Below are 24497 nucleotides of genomic sequence, written 5' to 3' on the forward strand. Positions count from 1 at the left end.
AAGATCTGTATAAAGTAAGATCTGTATAAACAGCGGCCCTCCAGGTCTGGGACTGTGTAACCGTGTCTTTTATTGTAGAGTATAGCAGTGGCATTAGGCTGCAGTCCAAGGGTCGTTGCACGTCTGCAGTACTACAGTCTTGTCTGTGATTACATTTCTCTCATGTTGCACTTAGCCTCTGCATTCTACACTGGTTGCTGTGTTGCACATTGGATTTGGTGTCGTCTTTCTCCTTTTAAGCACATACTACTCTTATAATGTGATTCCCTGAGGGGTACATTTAAAACCCATACCCTCAGATTGCATACATTTACACTGTCACTCCTTTCCCTTCTTCTTTTGTTACCTGTGCAGTCTTCCTCTTCTCCTTCTTTTGCTCCCTCTCTCTCGCAATCTCTGGCTGCCCCGACTCCACACACCCACCTCCACTACCCCAGAGCTTCTCTGTCCATGTCTTTCATGCTCCCCTCTGTCTTTGCACTGCCCTGTGTGCTATTCCCCCATCCTCTCTCTCTCCCTCCCGCTCTCTTTTTCTCTCTCTTTTCTTCCTCTTGATTGACAAAGGCTGTGATTATTCTCTGGCCTTTCTTCTGTTTTGTGCAGGGACCGGGAAAGACAGACGTGCAGGTTTTGAATGCCTTTGACAAAGAGGTCCCAAGTGTCTCGTTCCCCCACTGTGATCTGTGTGTCTGTGTGTGTCTGTGTTTGTGTGTAGGAGTGTGTGAGCATGACGCAAGATGGCTTTTTCACGGTGCCGCTGAGGTTGTGAACGGCTCACTGCCGAGGTGATGGCCTAATCATTCTTCTTATTGACCATTTGGGCTCAGATCATCTGTTATCCGGACAGACGGATTCTTAACTCTCGCTAGTTAGTCACGCTGCAGCTCTCCTTTAGTCTCAGTGGTTACTAATGCAATTCTGATTTGGCCAAATCTCTTTATCACTGTGGGTAAGAATGATCGATAAGTCCTACCATTTGCTGGCAGTGATATTAGTGTGTGCCTCTTGACTGATTAATGATGTGAGGAGAAGCTATGGATGAAAAATGACACAGAAATAGTATTTGCGCTGGAAGAGAGGCTGGAATTAATAAATTCAAAATGAATTGAATTGGAATGGCAATATATTGGCTTTTGGGCGTAATCAGATGCAGTTGAATCTCATTGCCTTCGGTATCTACTCCCTGAAACCCTCTCAAATGATGAATCGGAAAAAAAAAAAAAAAATTTAATTCACCGTCTTTCAAGGTTGGATAACCCGCTGCATGTAGTTTTTGTTAACTCAGCAACACAAGTTATGCAAATGTCACAGGTCCACAAGCATTACTCTGTTTACCAAATATTACAAATGCCGTTCAACAGGCCTGCTTGAAGAATGATGTCCCTGAGGTCCCCGCTACAGGCAGAGACTGCGACAGAATAGATGAATAAACGTCTGTCAGGAACACATGAAAAATACATATGAAATCTAATGCACCATCCGATCATATTTTATAGTAATATCCATTCTAACGATTCACATCAACAGAAAAGTCAGACCGTCATGGCGTTTTAATTGATTTCTGCCAGTGAACCATCGCTGGCTTAATGCAACTTCTCGAGTTTGAAGCAGCCGCTTTTTAAAATCCGGCCTTTGTGAGGCGAAACACTACTATAAGAAATGAAATAAAAAGGAATCAGTTACATATAAAAGATGCTTGACAGATTACGTTTACACTGTGACAGAGAAACTTTCCTGACTGTCTTTACACTGTGACTGAGTACATTACAGACTGTCATTACATTGTGATGGAAAACTTTCCTGACTGTCTTTACACTGTAACTGAGTACATTACTGTGTTTACTCCGTGACAGAGTACATTTTCAATGTAGTTGTATCTGTCTTTTCCATTATCGTTCTCCAATCAGGCCAAGCAGCCATGTAGTCTACTGCCAGTGCTACCCACAATGTAATGAAAACTTTTGCTTCAGCTTAAAATGAAGTTTGCCTAGCAGGGATTTTTATAAAATGCTCTAAATGTCAGAACTGGAGGAGGCAGTCTGCTTTATGATCCCAATAGAGATTCATTAGACTGCTCTCCATGCACTGAACCAGAACCCAATGTGGCTCTAGCCACAGCCACCCCTATGCTTTGTCTGTTGGGCCGACCCCTTCAGAACCCATAAAATACTCAAAAATACATATGGTCATTTTGGGTTCAGAAGTAAATTGGGTTGCAAATGTCGAAGTTATGTTTTTGAGTTTCTCTTTTCATAAAAAACTCAGCTTTTACCTTTGGAGGGATGGAGGAGACATTTGGTTCTCGTATAGAACTCTGCTGATCCTCCTGCTGTTCTGTGTTGTCGGATCATTCAAGAAGCTTTCCCCTCACTAACCCTGAGGACAGCTGAAGGCCTTTGAGAGTTGGCCCGGACGCGTGAAGAGGGTGCCAGCACATCTCTGGTGCTGTGGATCTGGCCCAAATCAAAGAGTACGGTTGGATATGACATTCATTACAGGATATGGATTCAGCTGTAGAACATTTGAGGCTACATAAAAGCTACATCAAATCTCTCAGCAAAAGTCAAATGCCTTTCCACGTAGCAGATAGCTCAGGCCATTCCAAGTACCTCAAACAGCTGGGTACAGATTCAAACCATCATAATCCCCCATAAAGACCACTGTAATGACAATATGTCAGACTGTGCTTTAGCTTTAAAATACACCACGGTCACTGAGCACAATTACACAGAGATGTAATTGCATATTATTATGTAGGAGACCAGGTCTTTGCGTTATAGTCCTGGCTTGCTCTGGCTACTCCGGGATCTAGAATCATGAGGAACTACATATAGATCATATCTCACCTCCTTCTAGATCATGTCTCACCTCCATCCAGATCATATCTCACCTCCATCCAGATTGTTTCGGGCGTGTTGTCCATCAGTGGCAAAGAGGTAGCTTGCGTGATTTTCCGGTGTGTGTTCTGTAGCTAGGACAGATCTTTTGGGAGGGATTAGGCTGCAGTGTCGTGGCAGATTGCTCTGATACACGGTGTGTGTGTGTGTGTATGTGTGTGTGTGTGTGTGTGTGTGTGTGTTTGTGTGTGTGTATGAAGGTCTGTTTGGGGAATGGCTGGCTATTTTATGTTATGATGGTCTTTGCTTTGTAATGAGCAGTGAGGGACAGAGGTTATTCATTTGGATGAAAAAACAATGAGCAGAAACTCTACTTGTGTTTTTCAGTGGTACAGATATACAACTGCATGCTTCATGACGTTAATGATGGTCGTTATGTCCCTCTTTTCAATATCGTTTTTTAATTCTTTTTCATTTGAGGAGTTTATTGAAGGTCTGTCATTTCTTGTCTCTAAATTATGTTGAGTGAATGAATAAGGGCTGTTTTGAAGTAAAGAGACAGGAGTGTATTCTCATAACAGATCTGTTTTTGCTGTAGAAAAATTGTGGGGGTTTTTTTGTTTTGGGAAATTGATTCAGTTTGAGTGAGACCTCCATCTTCCATTTTCTCTCAAGTTCCAAATAGCCAATTATCCTCTCAGAGGCAAGACAGATGTGTCAGCCTGCGAAGGTGACAAGAGAGATACTCCATCGGTCACATTTAAATCCAACTAGGACCAACTGGGTTTCACTTTGGTCGCCTTGGATACGCACTTGTTATCGAATATCCATATCCACAAGTATGTGTAATTTTGTGTTTATCAGATCAAACTGAATTTCAATAAATGTAGAGCATATTATAATGAAATTTGCAAATCTTGCAAATCTTGCAGATCTTGAAAATCTTTCCTCTATTTTGATATTCATGGGATTCAGTCCAAGAAAGACAAACCTGGTTATTATGAAAAGGGATGAAATGATCAAATGAAAAACTGTGTTGCTCTGCTCTGTGCACAGTGAAAGTGTTTGTCTTCAGTGAATGAAATCATGTGTGACTCGGTTTTAAGGTCGGCAGATACCGAATAAAGTCATGACCTTGACCTCGCTGATAAAGGTGTGAAAATTTTGGCGGCGACAAACTGGATGTGCTCTGTAACCATTCGCACATCAGGCACTGCTTAAACTTCATCAGCACAAGCACACACACACATACGCACAAGCACACACACTCTCAGCCACACATGAACACACTCACAAACACACACAAGCCTGTAAAACCCATCGCTTCATTCATTTCCCTCCAACATGATCTGACAGTCCAGTTCACACTCCTTCTCTTTTCTTCGCTCTGTCAAAGCATTTATCGACCGTGTTATCTGTGGGAGGTGGAAATACAGGCCATTGACATATGATTGCAGAAGTCGGAGGAGTGTTGTGATTGGTCAGTGGGGAAATAACTTGTTTCTCCTCTCCTTATGTCTGCTTCTCTCTTTTCTTTGTCCCCGGAATACATGGGTTTCCGATACTGATTTTGGATATCGGTGTGATACTCACTCAGACAGCTGGATCGGGTACCAGTGACAATGGGGCCCATCTATAAATTCAATTCTATGTTGTTCTATGTTAATGTCTACGTGCGCTGGTAGACCCATACATCATGCTAGAAGCAGAGCTAACATAACATGGAAGGAGCAAACAACAAAGGGTCAGCAGTTACTGGCGATATCCACAAAGCCAATGTTTAGAAGGGTGGCGGTAGCACTGCAAAATATGACACAACCAACTTAATCAAGCACCTCCAGAAGCATCATGCCAAAGACCTCAACCAAAGTTCAACCAAACAAAAAAGGGGGACGATTCCAAAGGCATAACTGTGTTTTATAGTATTGGGGGGACAATCAGTAGTCTGGTGATTATTCCTTGTTCCCCATGAATTGAAAAAGATATTTTAATTACGCTTTAATTTAGCCAAGAACGTAGGCTCTTTCACGCGTTGACTAGACTGCTCTGCATCAGCCTTAGATTCAACAGTGCCACCCATAGAATGAATTCAACATGCCCCACGAATGGTCTACTGATAAAAGCTTTAGGGCATTTGAAATTTATGAGCACGATTGTTTACCCTATAAAATAATCCATCAGCTTCCTCTTTTGTATTGTTCTCCCCTTCCTTTCATCCCTGACGGAAAACCCTCGCACTGAAAGATGTCACTATCCCCACAATCCCTCTCAACACTGCTTGCACTCACAGGGGTCATTGATAAATGTTGCCATAACAACAGAGACGTTTATGCGTATGCAACTGAATTTGTTGGCTAAAAGTTTTCTTCCCCTCGGTAAGTAGGTTCGATGAGAACCGAGTTCTCCTGACAAATTTACTCATATTTTTACAAGCAAAATCCTGGAAAATATTGAGTGGGACAACCTAACACCACTGTTTTGAATATTGGGTGGAATGTGTACCACCACCCCTCATTAGTTACGCCTATGGACGATTTGAAGAAGCAGTTAACTTTGTCAGGTGCATTGCAAAGACACAAGAAACTTCCCAATGATAGTGTGAAAGGGACAAAATAACAGAGAAGAGAAGGTCCTTGAATTCATTGTTCTGGATGAGCAACCTCTGAGTAGTTGAAAAGGAGGGCTTTCGCCACCTGATTGAACACTTGGAACCACAGTACTGTTAATTTTGAAGACTTTTTACGAAGTTGCTGGTGCACGATTATTTATTATTTTGATAATAAATAACAGTTCAGTAAATTTTTTACATATGTATTTATTTGTTACATCTTGTTTTACAAAGTTAGGAAAGCAATGTTTAGGTCAAGCCTGATGTTGCCTTACACATAAAATAATGATCCCAGTCTCTTCCACACAGTGAGTCATACAGCTTATTAATGAAACACTGGTATCGGACTGGTGCTCGGTATCGGCCGATACCCAAAGCCCAGGTATCAGTATCAGTAACAGGACTGAAAAAGTCGGACCGGTGCATCCCTTGATTTCAGTGTTATTTGGAAATAAAGCTATGGGGTGGCTTTTCTTTGGATTTTACAACTCCTCTCCTCACAGTGGAAAGCTTTAACAGAATGAAAAAATGAAAAAAATCACTCCTAGAGTAGATTGAGTGCTTATTTATATGTGGGATTTTGGAATTGTTGTGGTCATATCTTGTGTTAGAAACTAAATTGTGTAACAGGATGTGGAAAACAACAAAAAAAATGTTGACTTCTCTTATTTCTTAACCGCAGAGTGCCTGAGAATAAGCAGTGACTAATGATAGTGGGATTGTGCGAGTGTGTGTGTTTGTGTGTGTGTGTGTGTGCAGGAAAGAGAGAGAGAGTATATGTGTGTGTGTATGCGTGCACGTGAGAGAGAGAGAGAGAGAGAGAGAGAGAGAGAGAGAGAGAGAGAGAGAGAGAGTTCGTGTGCATGTGTGTGACTAATGCTGGGTTGTATTAGCGGAGAGTGTGAAGTCAAAGAATGTGTTACATATTATTATGAAACTACACAATCAACAATATCCCAATATCCCAGTAAACATGTCAAAAATATGTCTTATTCAATCAGAGCCAGCTCTGTGACTGATCCCAGTCGACTGATTTGTTTCCAGATCCCGCCAGTAAAACGGCTCATCACACACAGCTGGACCTGAGGCCCGTCCTAGCCAAGACAGAGAGAGAGATAGAGACAGAGAAAGAGAGAGAGAGAGAGAGGGAGAGAGAGGGACAGAAAGAGGGTGGGGCAGAGAAGGGAGAAGTATATCATTAATTGATTCCAGGCTGAGCTGTCATCAGTCACATATAATAAATGTGAGTAGTATAGGAGCGATTGCCTTGGTGTAAGTGCCTAATTCAGTAAAACTGCATCAGTCACATATAATAAATGTGAGTAGTATAGGAGTGAGTGCCTTGGTGTAAGTGCCTAATTCAATAAAACTGCATCAGTCACATATAATAAATGTGAGTAGTATAGGAGCGAGTGCCTTGGTGTAAGTGCCTAATTCAGTAAAACTGCATCAGTCACATATAATAAATGTGAGTAGTATAGGAGCGATTGCCTTGGTGTAAGTGCCTAATTCAATAAAACTGCATCAGTCACATATAATAAATGTGAGTAGTATAGGAGTGAGTGCCTTGGTGTAAGTGCCTAATTCAATAAAACTGCATCAGTCACATATAATAAATGTGAGTAGTATAGGAGTGAGTGCCTTGGTGTAAGTGCCTAATTCAGTAAAACTGCATCAGTCACATATAATAAATGTGAGTAGTATAGGAGTGAGTGCCTTGGTGTAAGTGCCTAATTCAGTAAAACTGCAGTTGTGTCATGGGAATATTTGGCATTTTGCTTGCAGGGCATGTGCTGCCTGTGGCTACTCAGTCCCCTCTGAAACACATACTCTCACCCAGAAGGAAATCAGCTTCATCTTCTTTTCTATAGACTATATTCCTTTGCTTTGATGATAGGTGTCTAGGTAGGTAGAACGTACCATCTCTGGGTACCACCAAATGCCACTTAGTTCCCTTGGTTTTAGTTGTTGCCTCTGCATTCACACATTTGACCTCAGTTGTCCTTAATAGCAGTATGTCCTAATAGTATCTAATTGTTGTCCTGGTCTAGTTTCAAAAGTACGAATGTGAACGTTTTCTTAGTTCACCGTCTCTTTAACATGCTTCAGGTGGCATAGTGTTCATTTAAAAGGCCCAGCTGATGTGCCTACAGACCTGTATACATACAGATAAGGAACACAATGCAACCCAGAGCTCCTCATGTTGTTAGATGTTTTATATTTCATAATGGAACAAATCACTTGAGCATGAGTGTTATGTTTTTTAATACTTTATTTATGAATTTTTAATGGAAACATTTTAACAATCCACCCACATAAACAAGAAAGAAGAACCTGTCATTCAGACATAAAGGCTTAACTGTATAAACATTATACACATAATAAACATTATACCAATTGAAACAGCCTGTTACCCATATACACATTGCACATAGGAGGCACAGTTCTGAGGCCCTCTTAACAAAACTAAATATTGCTCACCACCACCCTAATAACAATTGTCTAAAGAGAAATAGATAAATAAATGAAAACAAATAAATAGAGAGATAAAGGGGGGGAGGGGGGTGGAATTAGAAAGATAAGCTCTTTGCAATTCCACAAAAGGAGGCCATGTGGCATTACATTTTTTGTCGGACTTCCCTCTGCTGTATGTAAGTTTTTCTAAAGGAATTGGGGAGAGCACCTCCTTTACCCAGTGCAGAAATGCGGGGGGCTTATTTAACTTCTAATGTAGTAAAATGAGTGATCGAGCTATGAGTGAGGCAAAAATAGTAATACCTGCCCCCTGTTCCCAGGCTGTTTTTGTTTTGACCAGGGCAGGTAAACTATTGTCATGAATAACAGCGTATGCTGAAGAGACATTACCCCTTGCATATGGACCCCGTGCCAACAATTTGTTTATCATGTCTTTTGGTGGCAAATGGGGAAAAGGATGGTGTACCCTTGCAAAGTTCCAAGCCTGCAGGTATCTGAGGAAGTGGGACTTTGGTATATTGTAATCATTTTGCAGTGTCTCAGATGTGACAAATGTGTTATATTTGTTGTGCCATATTCAGAATGCACCATCAGCTTGCAAAGGGGGACAAAGGTGGTTGTAGGTCAAGGGCATAAAACAGCCTGTTCGATACATATCCAAATGTTTCCTAAATTGACACCAAATTTTGAGAGAGTTTTTTATTACCGGGTTGTTTACATGTTTGAGGAATTCTTTGGTTAGAGGAGCACTTAGTGTGGAAATTGGAGAGGACACAGGATTAGAGTTGAGTTCAGCAAGAGCCCAGGTTGGGCCATGTTTATCCTGCATTGCAGGGGTCCCTTATGTACATTTAGAAATGTTGGATGCCCACTAATAATGATAAAGTTAGGCAGCCCCAGGCCACCTGCAAGCTTAGGCATGTCCAAAAGCGTTTTTTTGTTTGTTTGTTTTGTTTGTTTGTTTTGTTTTTTGCTCATCGGCTGGAATTCTTCCAAATAAAAGTTGAAATGTGACCTAATTCTCTAAAGACTGATTTTGGTGAAAGGAGAAGAATCATTTGAAACAGATAAAGAAAGCGAAGTAAGACTGTCATTTTTATCGTATTGATCCGACCGGCCGAAGAGATTGGCAATGTTGACCATCTTACAAAGTCCTGCCTCGTTTGGTCTAGTAAGGTTTTAAAGTGGTGGCTGTACAGATCCGTATATGAACGTGGGACATTAATACCCAGGTAAGTAAACTTTTGATACTCCAACTTAAAAGGAAAATTGGTATGGTCTATATCTTTGACAAGCTGATTAATGGGGAATAGCAAGTTATAATTTAATTTGAGTGAGTGTTATGTTACATCCACACTAATCCAAACCTTCTCTCACATAAAGATTGTGTCAGCTGACACTGCTTGTCGGTCTCAGAATCATTTTGCATGTGTGTTGTTTTTTTTCTTTCTTTTAATGGGTCACTGTGCCCCCTGCCTGCTGTTTTTCTCCAGGGTCCTTTTTCTCTCCTTTTTTCCCTCTCCCTGTCTCTCTCATTTTTTCTCTCATCCTGTGATTCTCCATCTTACTGTCATTCTCTCACGTGATCTCTCTTAATCTTACCATCTCTTTCTAAAACTACTCCCTGATTCTTTCCCTCTCCACTCATCCTCCCCTCTCTATAGCCGGAACAGAGAGAAAGAGAGAGAGAGAGAGAAAGGAGGATGTGTGAGGGGGAAGGAGACAGGAATAAGGGGAGCAATACCAGTAATGAAGAAATAAAGATTTTAGAAGTTCTCGCACGGTCCAGTTCTGTATATTTGCCATTTCCAAGAGATAACATCAGCATTATTGGAGTTTTTGTCATATCATCCTTACAGATGGGTTACATAAATACAAGTTACACATGGGTTTTGCTGAATTACAAAGGACAGAAATTCCTTTTTTTTCTCCCTGAAAACCAAGCAACAGCATAAACAAACGTGTTTGGTCTTTGCCTTCTACGGCACCAGTGAAAATAGGCTTTCATTAGTCCCTCCAGAGAGCATGCATTGTGTAGAAAAGTGAAAATGACAAAATGAATTAAATTTGAACACACGTGACTAGAGAGGATTTGATATACCCGATGAAAGGGTTAAAACACGGCGAGCTGTAAACTCAGTCCGTGACTGTAAGAGCGACAGCGCAGTTAGAAACAGCGCCACTGAGGAAGAGCAGCATTTCTGGTCTATGAGTGGCCAAACGTGTCGGTTTTTAATCAGCATAACGGTTTTTCACAGGGACGCAGATGTGTGAGTAGCTAACATATGTAATGAACAGATTCAGAGATCAGAGTTGCTAGATCAAACACAGTGAACTACTGAATTAGATTTTGTGTGTGTGTGTGTGTATGTATGTGTGTGTGCGTGTGTGTGTGTGTGTGTGCGCGTGTACATGCATGTGTGTGTGTGTGTGCGCGCGTGTGTTTGTACATGCGTGGGTTTGTCTGTGCGTGCATGCGTGCATGTGTGTGTGTGTGTGTGTAAAACAGTTGGTCCATACACTGATGCCAGATGGGTTTATGAGTTTAATTTTAACAGGATTTAAAATTTTCACAGAAGCCAAATGTTCATTAAAAAAAACAGTGGGCTGGAAACCCCAGGATAGCTTGCTACTGTTTCTCCCCCAGAGAGAGCAGCACATGGACGCAGACGTGTAAAAGGTTAACCGCATTGTAAATGGTATAGGCACATGTTTTATATTGAGTTCACCACCCAGGAAAGAAACATTCACCAGATTGGGTTGGTAGAGAGAGAGAGAGGGAGAGAGAGAGAGAGAGAGAGAGAGAGAGAGAGAGAGAGAAGAAGAGCAGGAGGTTGTATTTGGCTATTGAAAGCTACACTTAAACCAACAGTCTTACAACTTCACACAGCTTACCTTGAACTTTAACTTCAACATTAAGTCCTTATCTGAATAAGACACCAAAATCAAGTGCTTATTTGAATCTGTTATTTCTTCATTAAAAATGTGAACTTAATTTGATAATAATGAAACAGGAATATGAATGTGAATACAGTACTCATTCTATTTATATATATATATATATATATATATATATATATATATATATTATACACATTTCACTTAAAGATGTGTCTTTACCTGTGTCTGGGCTAGTGAAAAAGCTTCATTTTCTTTATCATTACACTTGTTAAAGAATTTAAAAAAAAAAAAAAATTTAGTTATCATTGTCTCAAGGACTCTGATCACTGTAATTTTTAAAATTCAAATTGATTTTCTCCCTCAGTCCTCTTAGATAGCATAAAATGTTCCCTGACTCCATTATCTGTCCTTAACCTCTTAATGACTTATAGAATGAATTAACTAATGATGTCTCTTTGTTTACACACCTCTCTCCAAGCTGCTTCCAGCTGAGCTGAAGTGTTGGATTGACAGTTATGTGTTTGATAAGTTATTGGTTTCCTTTAGCTTCTCTCTGTTGTATGGTTGCCCTGCGGTGCTGGCTCTTTTCAGCATTGCCATCTGTCACAAGGAAACAGAGCCGTTCTGGGCTAGGTGGGAGCCTCCAGTAACCCAGAGGTCAACTGATCAATCTTGACTCTGGTGTAGATGGCAGTTGCTCTGGGATCAGTCAGAGATGAAAAATGCTAATGATTGTTGGATCAGCTCTCTGTCCTGTCAGGACCATTTCATCAGACTCTCTGTCAGGATCTATGCAGTGTGTGTGTATTTATGTATATATGTATGTGTGTTCTGCTCACCACATGAAAGGCTGGAGAGTTAAGACAGTGATGTGCATGTGTAATTGTTCTTGATTTGTGTTGTGTGCAACTGTGACACTGTCTCTCTCTCTCCCTCTCTTTGTCTCTCTGTCTCTCCCCCTCTGTTCATGTGTGTGTGTGTGTGTGTGTGTGTGTGTGTGTGTGTGTTCTGGAATTTGTACCATACAGTTTCAGTTTATTAGCTGTCATTTTTCTGTGAAACTCTCTCTCTCTCTCTCTCTCTCTCTCTCTTTCTCTCTTTCTCTCTCTCTGTGTGTGTGTGTGTGTGTGTGTGTGTGTGTGTGTCTGTGAAGTGTGTACTGCACACTGTGTATATCTACATGTTCTTGAAGCTGCTCGAGGGAGTCAGGAAATGTTCAGTAGGAGCACATGAAAGGCGCTCATTCAGACAATGGGAGACCGCTGTTTCCCTCCAACACCCAACTTCAATCTCCTTTTAAAGAAAAAAAAAGGGCTGCCGGAAGAGATCCGTCTCGGCTGATTGGCCGCCGGGGAGACCCAGCGAGGGGCGAGGCAGACTCTCCTACTTGTGAATGGGCTGCCAGAGCGGAGTGGAGCAGAGCAGAGAGAAAAGCAGCCATAATTAAGAGTCTGTTTCTCTCTAATGCCCCAGTCAGTCCCAACATCTGGCCCTCAGAGCTCAAACACAATGTGTCTGGGCGCTTTGATCAGACGGACTTTAGCTCGCTCTGCTGAAACTCATTATTAAAAACATTCCCATTCTCTCTGAAAACTGTATTAGACAGTTTATGATTGCATATTTAATATGACACCCCTCTGCTGGGCCTGTTCAGAGAAATACAGTGAAATAGAGTTTGACAAGTGCAAGGCAATACATTTTTCATTTACCGATTCCAGACAAATGGTGAAAACATATGGAGAAACGTTTAGGGAGCGAAAAAAAGGGGCACTTGTGTGTATGTGTGTGCGTGTGTGTGTTAATGAGACAGGCCTTTGTAATTGACAGAACAGCTGCTGTGTGTGTGTGTGTGTGTGTGTTTGTTTCCTTTGAGCAGTTCTTTCTAGTTGAGTGAAGTTGTCACACTGAGTAAAACAGGATCATTCCTGCATGTCTGTAGTGTTTAAAGACAAGAGCTGCTCCTTTCCTTTTCCCAGTCTTACGCAGCTCAGAACTCAGTTCAGTCAAAAACCGCCACTGCTGTCAGTGTGAATGAACACCGTAAAAAGCTTCACTTCTATCAGTGTGAATAAACACCGTAAAAACCGTCACTTCTATCAGTGTGAATGAACACCGTAAAAAGCTTCACTTCTATCAGTGTGAATGAACACCGTAAAAAACGTCACTTCTATCAGTGTGAATGAACACCGTAAAAAGCTTCACTTCTATCAGTGTGAATGAACACCATAAAAAGCTTCACTGCTGTCAGTGTGAATGAACAGCGTAAAAAGCTTCACTGCTATCAGTGTGAATAAACACCGTAAAAAGCTTCACTGCTATCAGTGTGAATGAACACCGTAAAAACTGTCACTGCTATCAGTGTGAATGAACATCGTAAAAAGCTTCACTTCTATCAGTGTGAATGAACATCGTAAAAAGCTTCACTTCTATCAGTATGAATGAACACCGTAAAAAGCTTCACTGCTGTCAGTGTGAATGAACAGCGTAAAAAGCTTCACTTCTATCAGTGTGAATGAACACCGTAAAAACCGTCACTGCTGTCAGTGTGAATGAACACCGTAAAAACCGTCACTGCTATCAGTGTGAATGAACATCGTAAAAAGCTTCACTTCTGTCTGTGTGAATGAACAGCGTAAAAAGCTTCACTTCTATCAGTGTGAATGAACACCGTAAAAACCGTCACTGCTGTCTGTGTGAATGAACACCGTAAAATCCGTCACTGCTATCAGTGTGAATGAACATCGTAAAAAGCTTCACTTCTGTCTGTGTGAATGAACAGCGTAAAAAGCTTCACTTCTATCAGTGTGAATGAACACCGTAAAAACCGTCACTGCTGTCTGTGTGAATGAACACCGTAAAATCCGTCACTGCTATCAGTGTGAATGAACACCGTAAAAACCTTCACTGTCATCAGTGTGAATGAACATCGTAAAAAGCTTCACTGCTATCAGTGTGAATGAACACTGTAAAAAGCTTCACTGCTATCAGTGTGAATGAACATCGTAAAAAGCTTCACTGCTGTCAGTGTGAATGAACACTGTAAAGGAAGGTTACTCACACTTTCATTTTGGTGACCTTGAAGTGGTCTTTCAGCAATGCATTAGTTCAGACTGGTTATATAAAGATTAGGCTTGGTGCTTTAAGGACTGATTGTACTATAGAGATTGTAAAGATTATACTATATTTCATTTTGATTAGAATCTCAGATTGTTGCACTGTACCAGTTTTTTTTATGCTGCCAAAGGGGCAGATACTTTCTTTTCCAGAGAGACAGTTGAGGAGCAATTGGAATCTGGCCTTTTAGGTTGTCTTGTGGTTGTACTTGTGAAAATGTTGCTGTTTATAAATAAAACTGACAACATCGTCTAATCAGTTACCTCTCCAAGGGCCAAGAAACGATAACACAGATCCATCTTCCAATGATTCGTCCTTGTAGTTTTTAAATCTTGAGAAGTCCAGAGAAGGACAGTCCATCCATGGGCATACAGACAGACAGACAGAATGACAGTCCATCCATGTGCATACAGACAGACAGAATGACAGTCCATCCATGTGCATACAGACAGACAGAATGACAGTTCATCCATGTGCATACAGACAGACAGAATGACAGTCCATCCATGTGCATACAGACAGACAGAATGACAGTCCATCCATGTGCATACAGACAGACAGACATGTGAGAGAATTTTATCATTGTATAATATGGGAAAATACAGGTGCAGAGGTGAGCCCTGATAAAGAGGAGTCAGACGGTTTAGTCGTGACAAGCAGGGTAGAGTAAGAGATGGAATTAATTTTTTTGGAATTAATTTTGGATTAGTTACAAACTTGTCCTTCATATGCTGTCACTCCCTGAACCAGTCAACATTCAGCACAGTGTCCAGTGCCAAGAGAGTTTAATCACTCCACATTCAGCCTCTGTGAAAACAAAGAAAGAACGTCCTATCCCGATAGGGAGACCCACAAGTTCATTTCACTTATCACTTTAAACAGAAAATATGAAGAGGTGAAAATCAAACGTAAATCTCTCACGAAGTTTGTGAGCAGGAGCGGACTATAGTTCCTGACTTTCAAGTGTTTGTGGGGCTGTAGCATTAGCCAGCTGCAGGCGTATTGTGGGAACACTTTTTTTTTTTTCGCCACATTGTTTGGTTCTTCAACACTGTAGTGTTTTGACACACCCACACTGGCAAATTTCCATTCTCTCTTAACTCTCGCGACATAGCTGAAATTGGTTTAATGGACAGTGGGGAAATAACAGTGTTTGAATGCTCATTCTTTTTTTTTCTTCTTTTTTTGTTCGCCTAAGAATTTAAATGAAGTCTTACTTTAACGTAAATATTGGAACAATGCTTTCAGTGTCATTGCAAACTAGTCATTTTTTCTACTACTTGTTCATACTTGAATAATCAGACCTCCAAGCTATTAATCCTCATGGAATCAGATATGCAATTCTGTGAAAAATCAGTTCATGGTGAATGTCAGCTTACATATAAACATTGTGACTGTACAGCTGTGGACACTACTAAGGTCTCCCAGTGTTTGGAAAGTCTGCTGATCTGAGATAAGGGGAGAGCTGTACTGATGGGTCCTTGGGTCTTCTGACTGTGCTGATCTGGGGTCAGAACAGGGAAGTCATCTGACTAGATACAGACACACTTCGGTGTATAGATCTGAGCCAGGATCGTGCAGAATTGCTTTCAGCTGACTTATAGTTTGTGTTGCAGAACAGAAGCTTGAGAAAGACATTCACAGAAATTTGAAGTGATTTCTTTGTTCTTAAACTATAACATTTTCTTCTAGGAACCAGTTTACAGCAAATAAACAAATACACAGCAAATGAGTTTTCATATGTGGATGAAAAACAAAATAGCCCGTGCAAACAGGTTGCTGTGCACAATAAAGCCTTAATGAGTCTTCTGCTTGTTTCCATGATAACCTCACACATGCAAAGAGCCCAAGGAGACTTGCCATAGATGACCTTGACCCTGCTAAACAAGGGCGTAGCTGTTAAGTGAACTGTCTGCTGCATGGACATGCTTATGTCTAGAGTCTTCTTTATGTCTAGAGATTCAGTGAGCACCTATATTCAGTCTGCTCCATTGTGATGCACCGTAAAATGTTGGCAGTCGAGTTTTTCTGATGCACTGGTGTCCTTTTTTCTTTGGCTGAAACTGCCAAAACTGAAACATGGCAAAAAGCTGTACTTTTCTGTGGAGTCCATGTCAGAGACCTCGGTTAACCTTTCTTCTGATCCGCTTTGAACTGTTCGTTCCTCAGAGGCCAGTGTTTATTATGAGAAAAAGAGAGAGTTGTGAGATAAAACATACCATAAAGATGCTATGGTGTAGCGACATTTATTCATTTACATTACATTTATTCATTTAGCAGATGGGTTTATCCAAAGCAACAGCCAAGACTTAAAAGGAAGTTACATTGGCCAGGAATGGAACCCAGGCCTCGCGTGTGGCAGGCAGGAAGTCTACCACTGAACCATCAATGCATAGCACCCTCAATGTTACATTAGACATCCAGTAAGTAAACAGGCACGTAAAGATCTAACACAGAAGAGGATGGTACCACTTGTAAATAGTTCATTAAAATAAGTGATGAAGAGTGAAAAACCCTGAGTTGAATAGCTGCTCTGCTCAGACATGTGCATGTTTTGTGTGGATTCCTGTGCATCCACTTACTTAAAAGAGAAAATTCCTTGTCTCCACACACACACACACACACACACACACACACCCCTTGGCTCAGATAGGTTTAATAAGATTAGATCTCAGCTTGTGCCCTTCAGAAGTGCCCCTGAAACACTTTGGCCCAAGATTGGCTTCTAATCGCGTTAACACTGGATTAGTACAGGAGTAATGTGTTCCTGCACAGAGATAATGGACAACAGAGCAGGTCACACTGTTTCACGTTCTCTGCAATTTAGAGAAAGGCAAACAACTCATCTTAAAATTAAATTTATTCATACATCAGTCTGTGGTCACGGGGGAAAAAAACTCATCTCACTGGTGGATAAACAAACAGGAACAGACTGATATGAAAGAGGAATGGACTGATACGAAAGAGGAGTAGACTGATATGAAAGAGGAGTAGACTGATATGAAAGAGGAGAAGACTGATATAAAAGAGGAGCACACTGATATGAAAGAGGAGTAGACCGATATGAAAGAGGAGTAGATTGATATGAAAGAGGAGTAGACTGATATGAAAGAGGAGTAGACTGATATAAAAGAGGAGCACACTGATATGAAAGAGGAGTAGACCGATATGAAAGAGGAGTAGATTGATATGAAAGAGGAGTAGACTGATATGAAACAGGAGTAGACTGATATAAAAGAGGAGTAGACTGATATGAAAGTGGAATAGACTGATATGAAAGAGGAGTAGACTGATATGAAACAGGAGTAGACTGATATGAAACAGGAATAGACTGATATGAAACAGGAACAGACTGATATGAAGGAGGAGTAGACTGATACGAAAGAGGAGTAGACTGATATGAAAGAGGGGTAGACTGATATGAAAGAGGAGTAGACTGATATGAAAGAGGAGTAGACTGATATGACAGAGGAGTAGACTGATATGAAACAGGAATAGACTGATATGAAAGAGGAGTAGACTGATATGAAAGAGGAGTAGACCGATATGAAAGAGGAGTAGACTGATATGAAAGAGGAGTAGACCGATATGAAAGAGGAGTAGACTGATATGAAAGAGGAATAGACTGATACAAAAGAGGAGTAGACTGATATGAAAGAGGAGTAGACTGATATGAAAGAGGAGTAGACTGATATGAAAGAGGAATAGACTGATATGAAACAGGAATAGACTGATATGAAAGAGGAGTAGACTGATATGAAAGAGGAGTAGATTGATATGAAAGAGGAGTAGACTGATATGAAAGAGGAGTTGACTGATATGAAAGAGGACTAGACTGATATGAAAGAGGAGTAGACTGATATGAAACAGGAATAGACTGATATGACATAGGAGTAGATTGATATGAAAGAGGAGTAGACCAATATGAAAGAGGAGTAGACTGATATGAAAGAGGAGTAGACTGATATGAAAGAGGAGCAGACTGATATGAAAGAGGAGTAGACTGATATCTCTTTGGCTCTGGCCGGTTGCATAGAGGACATTTGAATAGAAATGAGATGAAATTGAAAAGTAATTAATAGAATGACTCTGTTTCAGTGGTTTAGGGGCCTTAATGCCACAAGATCCAGGGAGAGGACTGATTCATTTTGAAGCAGAGGCTTTGGACCAGTGGTTCATTTATGGGGAAATTACCCCCAGACAGATAAAAATAAAATCTTGTACAAGCCTCTGATGGACTGTTAATGTTAGAGTGTCTTTGTTTTTGTACAGCAGCAATAATGTTGTTTTAAGACAAAATCTCATAATTATTCCCTTAAAGACAAAGGCCACGGCACATATACATAGTGTTTCTTTAATAAATTTAAGCACTGATCTTTTTTTTTTTTTTTTTTGTGTGACACTTAGGTTCTGACTCACTGTAAGAGTCCAGACGTTTTTTTCCCTTTCCCTTTGATAAAGGAAAAGCTGAAAAAGGTCAGAAAAGGTCATAGGAAGATTTAAATCTTCGTTTGTCTGTATTTGCTCTGTGTAATTGCATAAAGATGTGACAGTCTCTTGTAAACGCTTTAGCGCTTTTCCACCCAAAATCTCCAAAATGACAGCTATTATTCACATCCAGCACACACAGACTGACACTAGTTTATATGCTTATCGTTAATGTGCGTCTGTCAGACACAGAATTGTAAGCAGAGACGTGTACACTCGCCATCAGGGCCTAAATATTTACAGAAGACACCAGGCCAGGAGTCTCACTGTCATTTACTGATGCAGAGTTGTTGACTTGGAACACTCAAAATCCCACCCTACATTTCACTGAACTCCTAATAAATAAGCGACATAGCCGGAGTAAATATGTTTTGCTTGAGTGTGTGTGTGTGAGTATGGGTGTGTATAAGAGAGAAAGAGAGGGGAGAGAGAGAGAGACAGAGAGGACTCTCTCAGTCATTTGCTGATTAATAGTGTACTCTTGTGTGGTCTTTGCTGTGGTCTGAGGCTGATCAACATTAGAGCAATAATTTCTCCTGCGTAGTGCTGCCATGTCTGCCTGTCTGCCCTCTCCCCCGTGGCTGTGGCCCGGCCAGTCTGGGTCATTGCGTGCCGGTAGCTCCATTTCCCAGCATTGTGTTTCCTGAATGTTGAAAACAAGCGCTGGTTTCTCAGGCGCGGTGGTGCCATGAGCGCTGGGAGGAAACGGTGGAGCTCCCTCAGCGAGACTCTCTGTCACTCTGAGCAGCACTGCCTCAACCACTTTAACAAACTCCATGTCCGCTTGGCTTTCTTTTCACACGTGTAGGCCCCTCTTTTTTTTCCATGCTTGGTTTCGTGCTTTGGTGTTTTCGTGTTTTGGTTGAGTTTTCTTTTAATCTCCCTTCTTTTAATTTATTATTCTTTGTTAATTTTTTCAGACATTTATTTGTTTTTATAATTTTTTTTTTCCCTTCAAGATTCTTTTCAGTGAAAGTACTCCTGTTCTGCCCGGTTATTGTGGAAACCTTGTGGATTTTGTGTGTGTGTGTGTATGTGTGTGTGTGTGTGAATGCATACAGAATCATCAGCATTCTTCTTATCCTCATTGTCCAGACACATCAAAATGCAAATGTTTACTCTCCTATGGTCGCAATTCCCGAACACTATGTGAATATTTCTTATTTACATATTTAAATGAGCTCCCCTCTCACAGTGTTGCCAATGAATGGTGGCAGGAGAGAAGACATTAGAATGGTGAATCCACTCTTGTATGTTGTCCAGGCTGTGACAGTATCTTAGTGGGTCAAGGTTTATTGAATGGAATGAGAACATGAGGGTGAGCATTCACATTCATCTCTGTATGCTGTGTTCTTCTGTCTTAGTCTCAGACAGTACATGGAGTAGAGAATATATATCCAAATGGACAAACTGTAACATGAAATTGCTGTTAAAGGGACTAAGGGCAACTAGTTCACTCCCTCTCTCTCTCCCTCTCTCTCTCTCTTTCCCACTCATTCTGTGTGTGTGTAGTAGTAGTAGGACTGTATTTGTCACACACACTGAGCAGTGAGCAGTGAAATGTAACCCATCCAAACACCAGTGAGCACACACACACTGGGGCAGTAAGCACACACACACACACACACACACACTATGAGCTAGGAGCAGTGGGCAGCCACCGCTGCCGGCACCTGGGGACCAACTCCAGGTCTTTTTGCCAGTGTCTTGGTCAAGGTGACTGACAGGAGTGCTAATCCTAGCATGCATGTCTTTGTGGTGGGAGGAAACCGGAGCACCCACGCAAACACAGGGAGAACATGAAAACTCCACACAGAAAGGACCTGGGGCAGCTTGGAATCGAATTCTGGGTTTTCATTTTTGTGGTTGAATTGAATTTTGGACCCAAGTGACTCTCTGCTCTTCTCCCATGACCTTTACACTGTGAGAACGAGATGATGTTGAACCCTCCCATTAAATTCACTATATTTTCCTGTAGCTAAAGAAACCACAAGCATTAGGCATCACCACATTAAAGTAACTGCACCTTTGGATAGGCATACACACACACACACACACACACCTAATTTTGACAGTTACTGTGAGGATAACATCAAATTACACTGCAGTGTCCCAAAGGTAATATGTGAGAAGAAAAAAGAAGAGGTTTTGAACCCTATTTTGGATTCTGCAGATCACCAGACTATAGAGACAAGATGGAGACTTCTTAAAATCATACAATGAGGAGATGGACTGAGTCACTCTCCTTTATGGCTCATAAAGAAAAAAACTGAATGTAGAACTGTAAGGTTGGTTAAATAGAGAGGAGACACAGGTGCCTGACTTAGAGAGCAGCGTTTGAGAGTGTATGTTTTCTATGACGTTTAGACTTTTTTATCAGGCTGATGGACCATGTGGTGTAAACTGTTGTGTGATTTGCTGTAATCTTCTCTTTGGGCAGAAGGTTTCCTGCTTTCTCTTAATCCTCCACTAATGGTGTGATACAGAGGATGCTTCAGGGACACATCACAGCATGCCTGTACCCTGTGTGTGTGTGTGTGTGTGTGTTAGTATCTGTGTGTGGTATCTGTGTATGATATTATGTCATTAAGTAATGCTGGATGCTGGCTATAGCACGTGCAAGAATTTGTGTAAAACCAGGAACACCAGTTGGCTGATTTATGGCATAACACACACAAGCAGTTTTAACATGGCCCGAAGACTTGAGAAAATGAAGTAATTAGCAGCGTTTTAATGTGTCTCATTATATAACAGAAACAGAAAGGCTACTGTCATCTTTCATTTCCTGCTGTTCATATCACTCCCTTTCTCTCTCTCTCTCTACTTCTCTCAGCCGTGCGATTAAGACCAATCAGGACCTGCTCCCGGAGACGCCGTGGATCAACATCTTGTATGACGATTTTTGGGGAACACTCCTCACACACAGCGGTAGCCACAAATCTTTCCGTCCGCTCTGCACCCTCTCCTTCCGCCTCAACTATGCCCTGGGCGCTCTGAATCCCTGGGGTTACCATCTGGTCAACGTTGCCCTCCACTGTGCGGTCACTGGCCTGTTCACTGCACTGTGCCGGCCGCTGTTGGGCGGGGCACCATGGGGCCTCACTGCGGGGCTCCTGTTTGCCTCCCACCCGGTTCACACCGAGGCGGTGGCTGGGGTCGTGGGACGTGCCGACGTGGGCGCGGCCTTGCTCTTCCTCCTCTCGCTGCTCTGCTATGCCCAACACTGCCATCTGAGAGCCGACGGTGGCTGTTCGACACGTGGGCGGACGCAGGGCGGGGCCTGGGCGTGGCTGGCTGGGAGTTTAGTCTCAGCTGCGGGCGCCATGCTGTGGAAAGAACAGGGCGTGACGGTGTTGGCTGTGTCTGCGGTGTACGACCTCTTCATCTTCCACCGTCTGGGCTTACGGCAGGCCCTCGTTCTCCTGGCGAAGGTAAATGACTCCGTCTGGGCTTCTGTCTTTGTAGACCAGGGTTTGTGTACCAGTATAATATACACGGTCAATAGCACTTACCACACATTTTCCCTCTGAGTCCAAATGAACTCAATCATCAGTCATCGTGATTCAGTTAAATGAGTCTGACAGCAGAGAGTAGGTCCTGTCAGTGAAGCAGGATGAGGTTAGGGAGACATAGGGTTAGGTAAAACCTAAGCCTAAAATCAGAGGTGAAAAGCATTATCTTTCTCTGGGATGGCCTCAGTGCATTGTTTCATTTCATTTTTAATTTAATTTGTTTTGGGGTTTTTTTTTCCAATATTTTGGTTATGCTCAATTTCCTTTTCCTCTGTCAAGAGAAATGGGAAATCTCAGCTGGCAGTGAGTGAATGTATTTCCTTGTATGTCTGCTTGGGTTTATTTTTAGAAAGTCTTTAGAGTTTTTGTGTGTGTGTGTGTGTGTGTGTGTGTACGTGTGTGTGTGTGTGCATGTGTGTGTGTGTGTGTTGGGCAGACGTGAGGGTTGCTTTCATGGCGTGTCCATGTGTTGTTTGTTTTTCATTAAGCGCATAATTACATTATTCAGAAAACGTTTCGTGTCTGGACAACCATAGCAGACCTGAATTTTTTTTTTTCTCTCTTTTTATTTTTTCAAATGAAAATCAAATACACAGACATGACAAGAAAATGAAGGATACTGACCATCAGGCACCTGTGTGTTACACAATAACAATGACAATTGTCCTACTCAAAAAAAAAAAAAAAAAGAGAGAGAGACAGCTTCAAACCATTGTGTCCTCCTGTTCAGTTAAGACCAGTCTTTCCCCCCAGGCCCTTGCATGTTTGACTGAGCTGCAAAGGCCCGGGCCTCAGAGCCTCCGCTAGAGACATTTTTTTTTGGAGAGGAGTTTTGTCTGGTATCTCGGTTGGGGTGTGTACGACTCTGGTAAAGCTGACAAACTTCAGCAGACGCTTCCTGGCATAAAGCAACAATCTATCGACGCTGTAACATGGGTCTCTCTGGATGATCTGAGCCAAATGTTTGAAATCACAAAAGATGTGATTGGTGCATACACAGATCAGGAAAACGTCAGTCTTCCTCTTTGCTTTGTTTGTTTCTTCTGAAACACTTTACAGCCCAATTTCCTCTAAACGTCTCTTATCTTGAGCATGAGTCGTTTGCAAAAGCAGGTCCCTTCCTCGGAATATGGAATTCAGTCTCACACTGTGCAAATTCCAATTTCTGATTGATACACTTGATGTTTATAGAAGATTAAAATGTGGTCTCTGTGCGTCTGTTCCTTGTCCCCTCTCTGTGGAATGCTTTAGCCTGCCAATCTCGCCATCCCCCGGCTCCGTTTATCTATTAAACTGAATCCCAGTATTTTGGCAGGACCCTTCGCCCTTCCACAGTTCACAGTCAGGGGGCAATCAGTCAATGCCAGTCCCCACACATGGATGCCAGCTTTGCCTGCATCTGGACTGTTTATCATGTTAGCCATACCCGACTCTCTCACGCCACTCATCCGTAATCTGGGTTAGACTGGTAGGCTATCACTCCAGAGATTACAGCACCAGACAGTCCGCAGCAAACAGGGACACGAGGAAAATGAGAACGGGAAGGCAAGAGAGTAAAGGAAAACATGGCCTCACTTCCTCTCTTGTTATCTGCTTTGCTGTACTCCTCTCTCTCTCTCTCTCTGCCTTTCTCTCAGGCAGGAGGATGGCGTGACTTCAGCCCCACTGGGGAGACATGGGACATTTTCATAATAAGATGAGTGGAATGAAGTCACGTTTAACATTTTTTCCCTAACTTTCCAGATTTCCTTCAATGTGAGGAACTGCCAATATAAAGGACCAATATAAAGAACAGCCAATTTGAAGAACAGCCAAACTGAAGAACAGTCAACTGGAAGTAGCTGTGTTCTTACAAATGACAGCTACTGCACTGTTTTTTGCAGCACCCTACATGACAAAAGTTTCTCAAATATGCAAAATTGAACAAGCTTGAAAAATAATTCTTAGTATTTGGGGTTTTTTTCTCCAAGTCATTTGACTCATTTGTTCAGTAGAAACATTTCTTAAACGGATCATTTACCAATTCATTCAGTAATTCAGCCAGTGAGTGTGAGAGCTTAATGTCCCACCAAAGCTATTTTGTTTATCTTATTTCCACTTATGACACCTTGGGTGGCCATGGAAATAAGCCAGCAGAACTGCACCTAATTATTCCCACAGTGCAAAACCTTTGCACTCTGCATGTTTGAAAATGAAAAATCCACTTTTTAGGACCAGTTTCAATTTCAGCAGTGCAAAATGAAAAAGAAAGAAGAGGAAACAATTAAATGAATACATTTTAAAAAAACTCAGACATATCAGTAATAAGGAGCAAGTAGAAAAAAATAAGTTGTAATGGTTGCTATAATGTTTATTTGTAATTAATTTTATAACAAGTCTGGATATTGTTGTGATTTTTTTAAAAATTAATATTACAATAATTTCAATAAGGCTGTGTTTTCCATCTAATTGATCGTGATAAAAGGCCGGTGTAGATTAGAAGTAACCTCCTGTGGTTCACTTTGTCTCCTGGACGTGTTCCACCATTTCAGATCTAGATTACCCAATGCCCTTACCGTAGTT

At 41.5% G+C, this 24497-nt stretch overlaps 1 protein-coding gene across 1 annotated transcript in view; it reads left to right on the top strand.

Moving 5' to 3' along the window:
- The window catches only part of tmtc2a (transmembrane O-mannosyltransferase targeting cadherins 2a), a 57230-nt gene that overhangs the window by 7026 nt on the left and 25707 nt on the right, over nt 1-24497 (top strand). The window contains exon 2 of the mRNA XM_030784122.1: nt 21257-21854. Within this exon, the coding sequence (XP_030639982.1) occupies nt 21257-21854 (598 nt within the window). The remainder of the gene's footprint in view (nt 1-21256; nt 21855-24497) is intronic.

The sequence above is a fragment of the Chanos chanos genome, chromosome 1, assembly GCF_902362185.1.
Source record: "Chanos chanos chromosome 1, fChaCha1.1, whole genome shotgun sequence".
NCBI classification, from domain to species: Eukaryota; Metazoa; Chordata; class Actinopteri; order Gonorynchiformes; family Chanidae; genus Chanos; species Chanos chanos.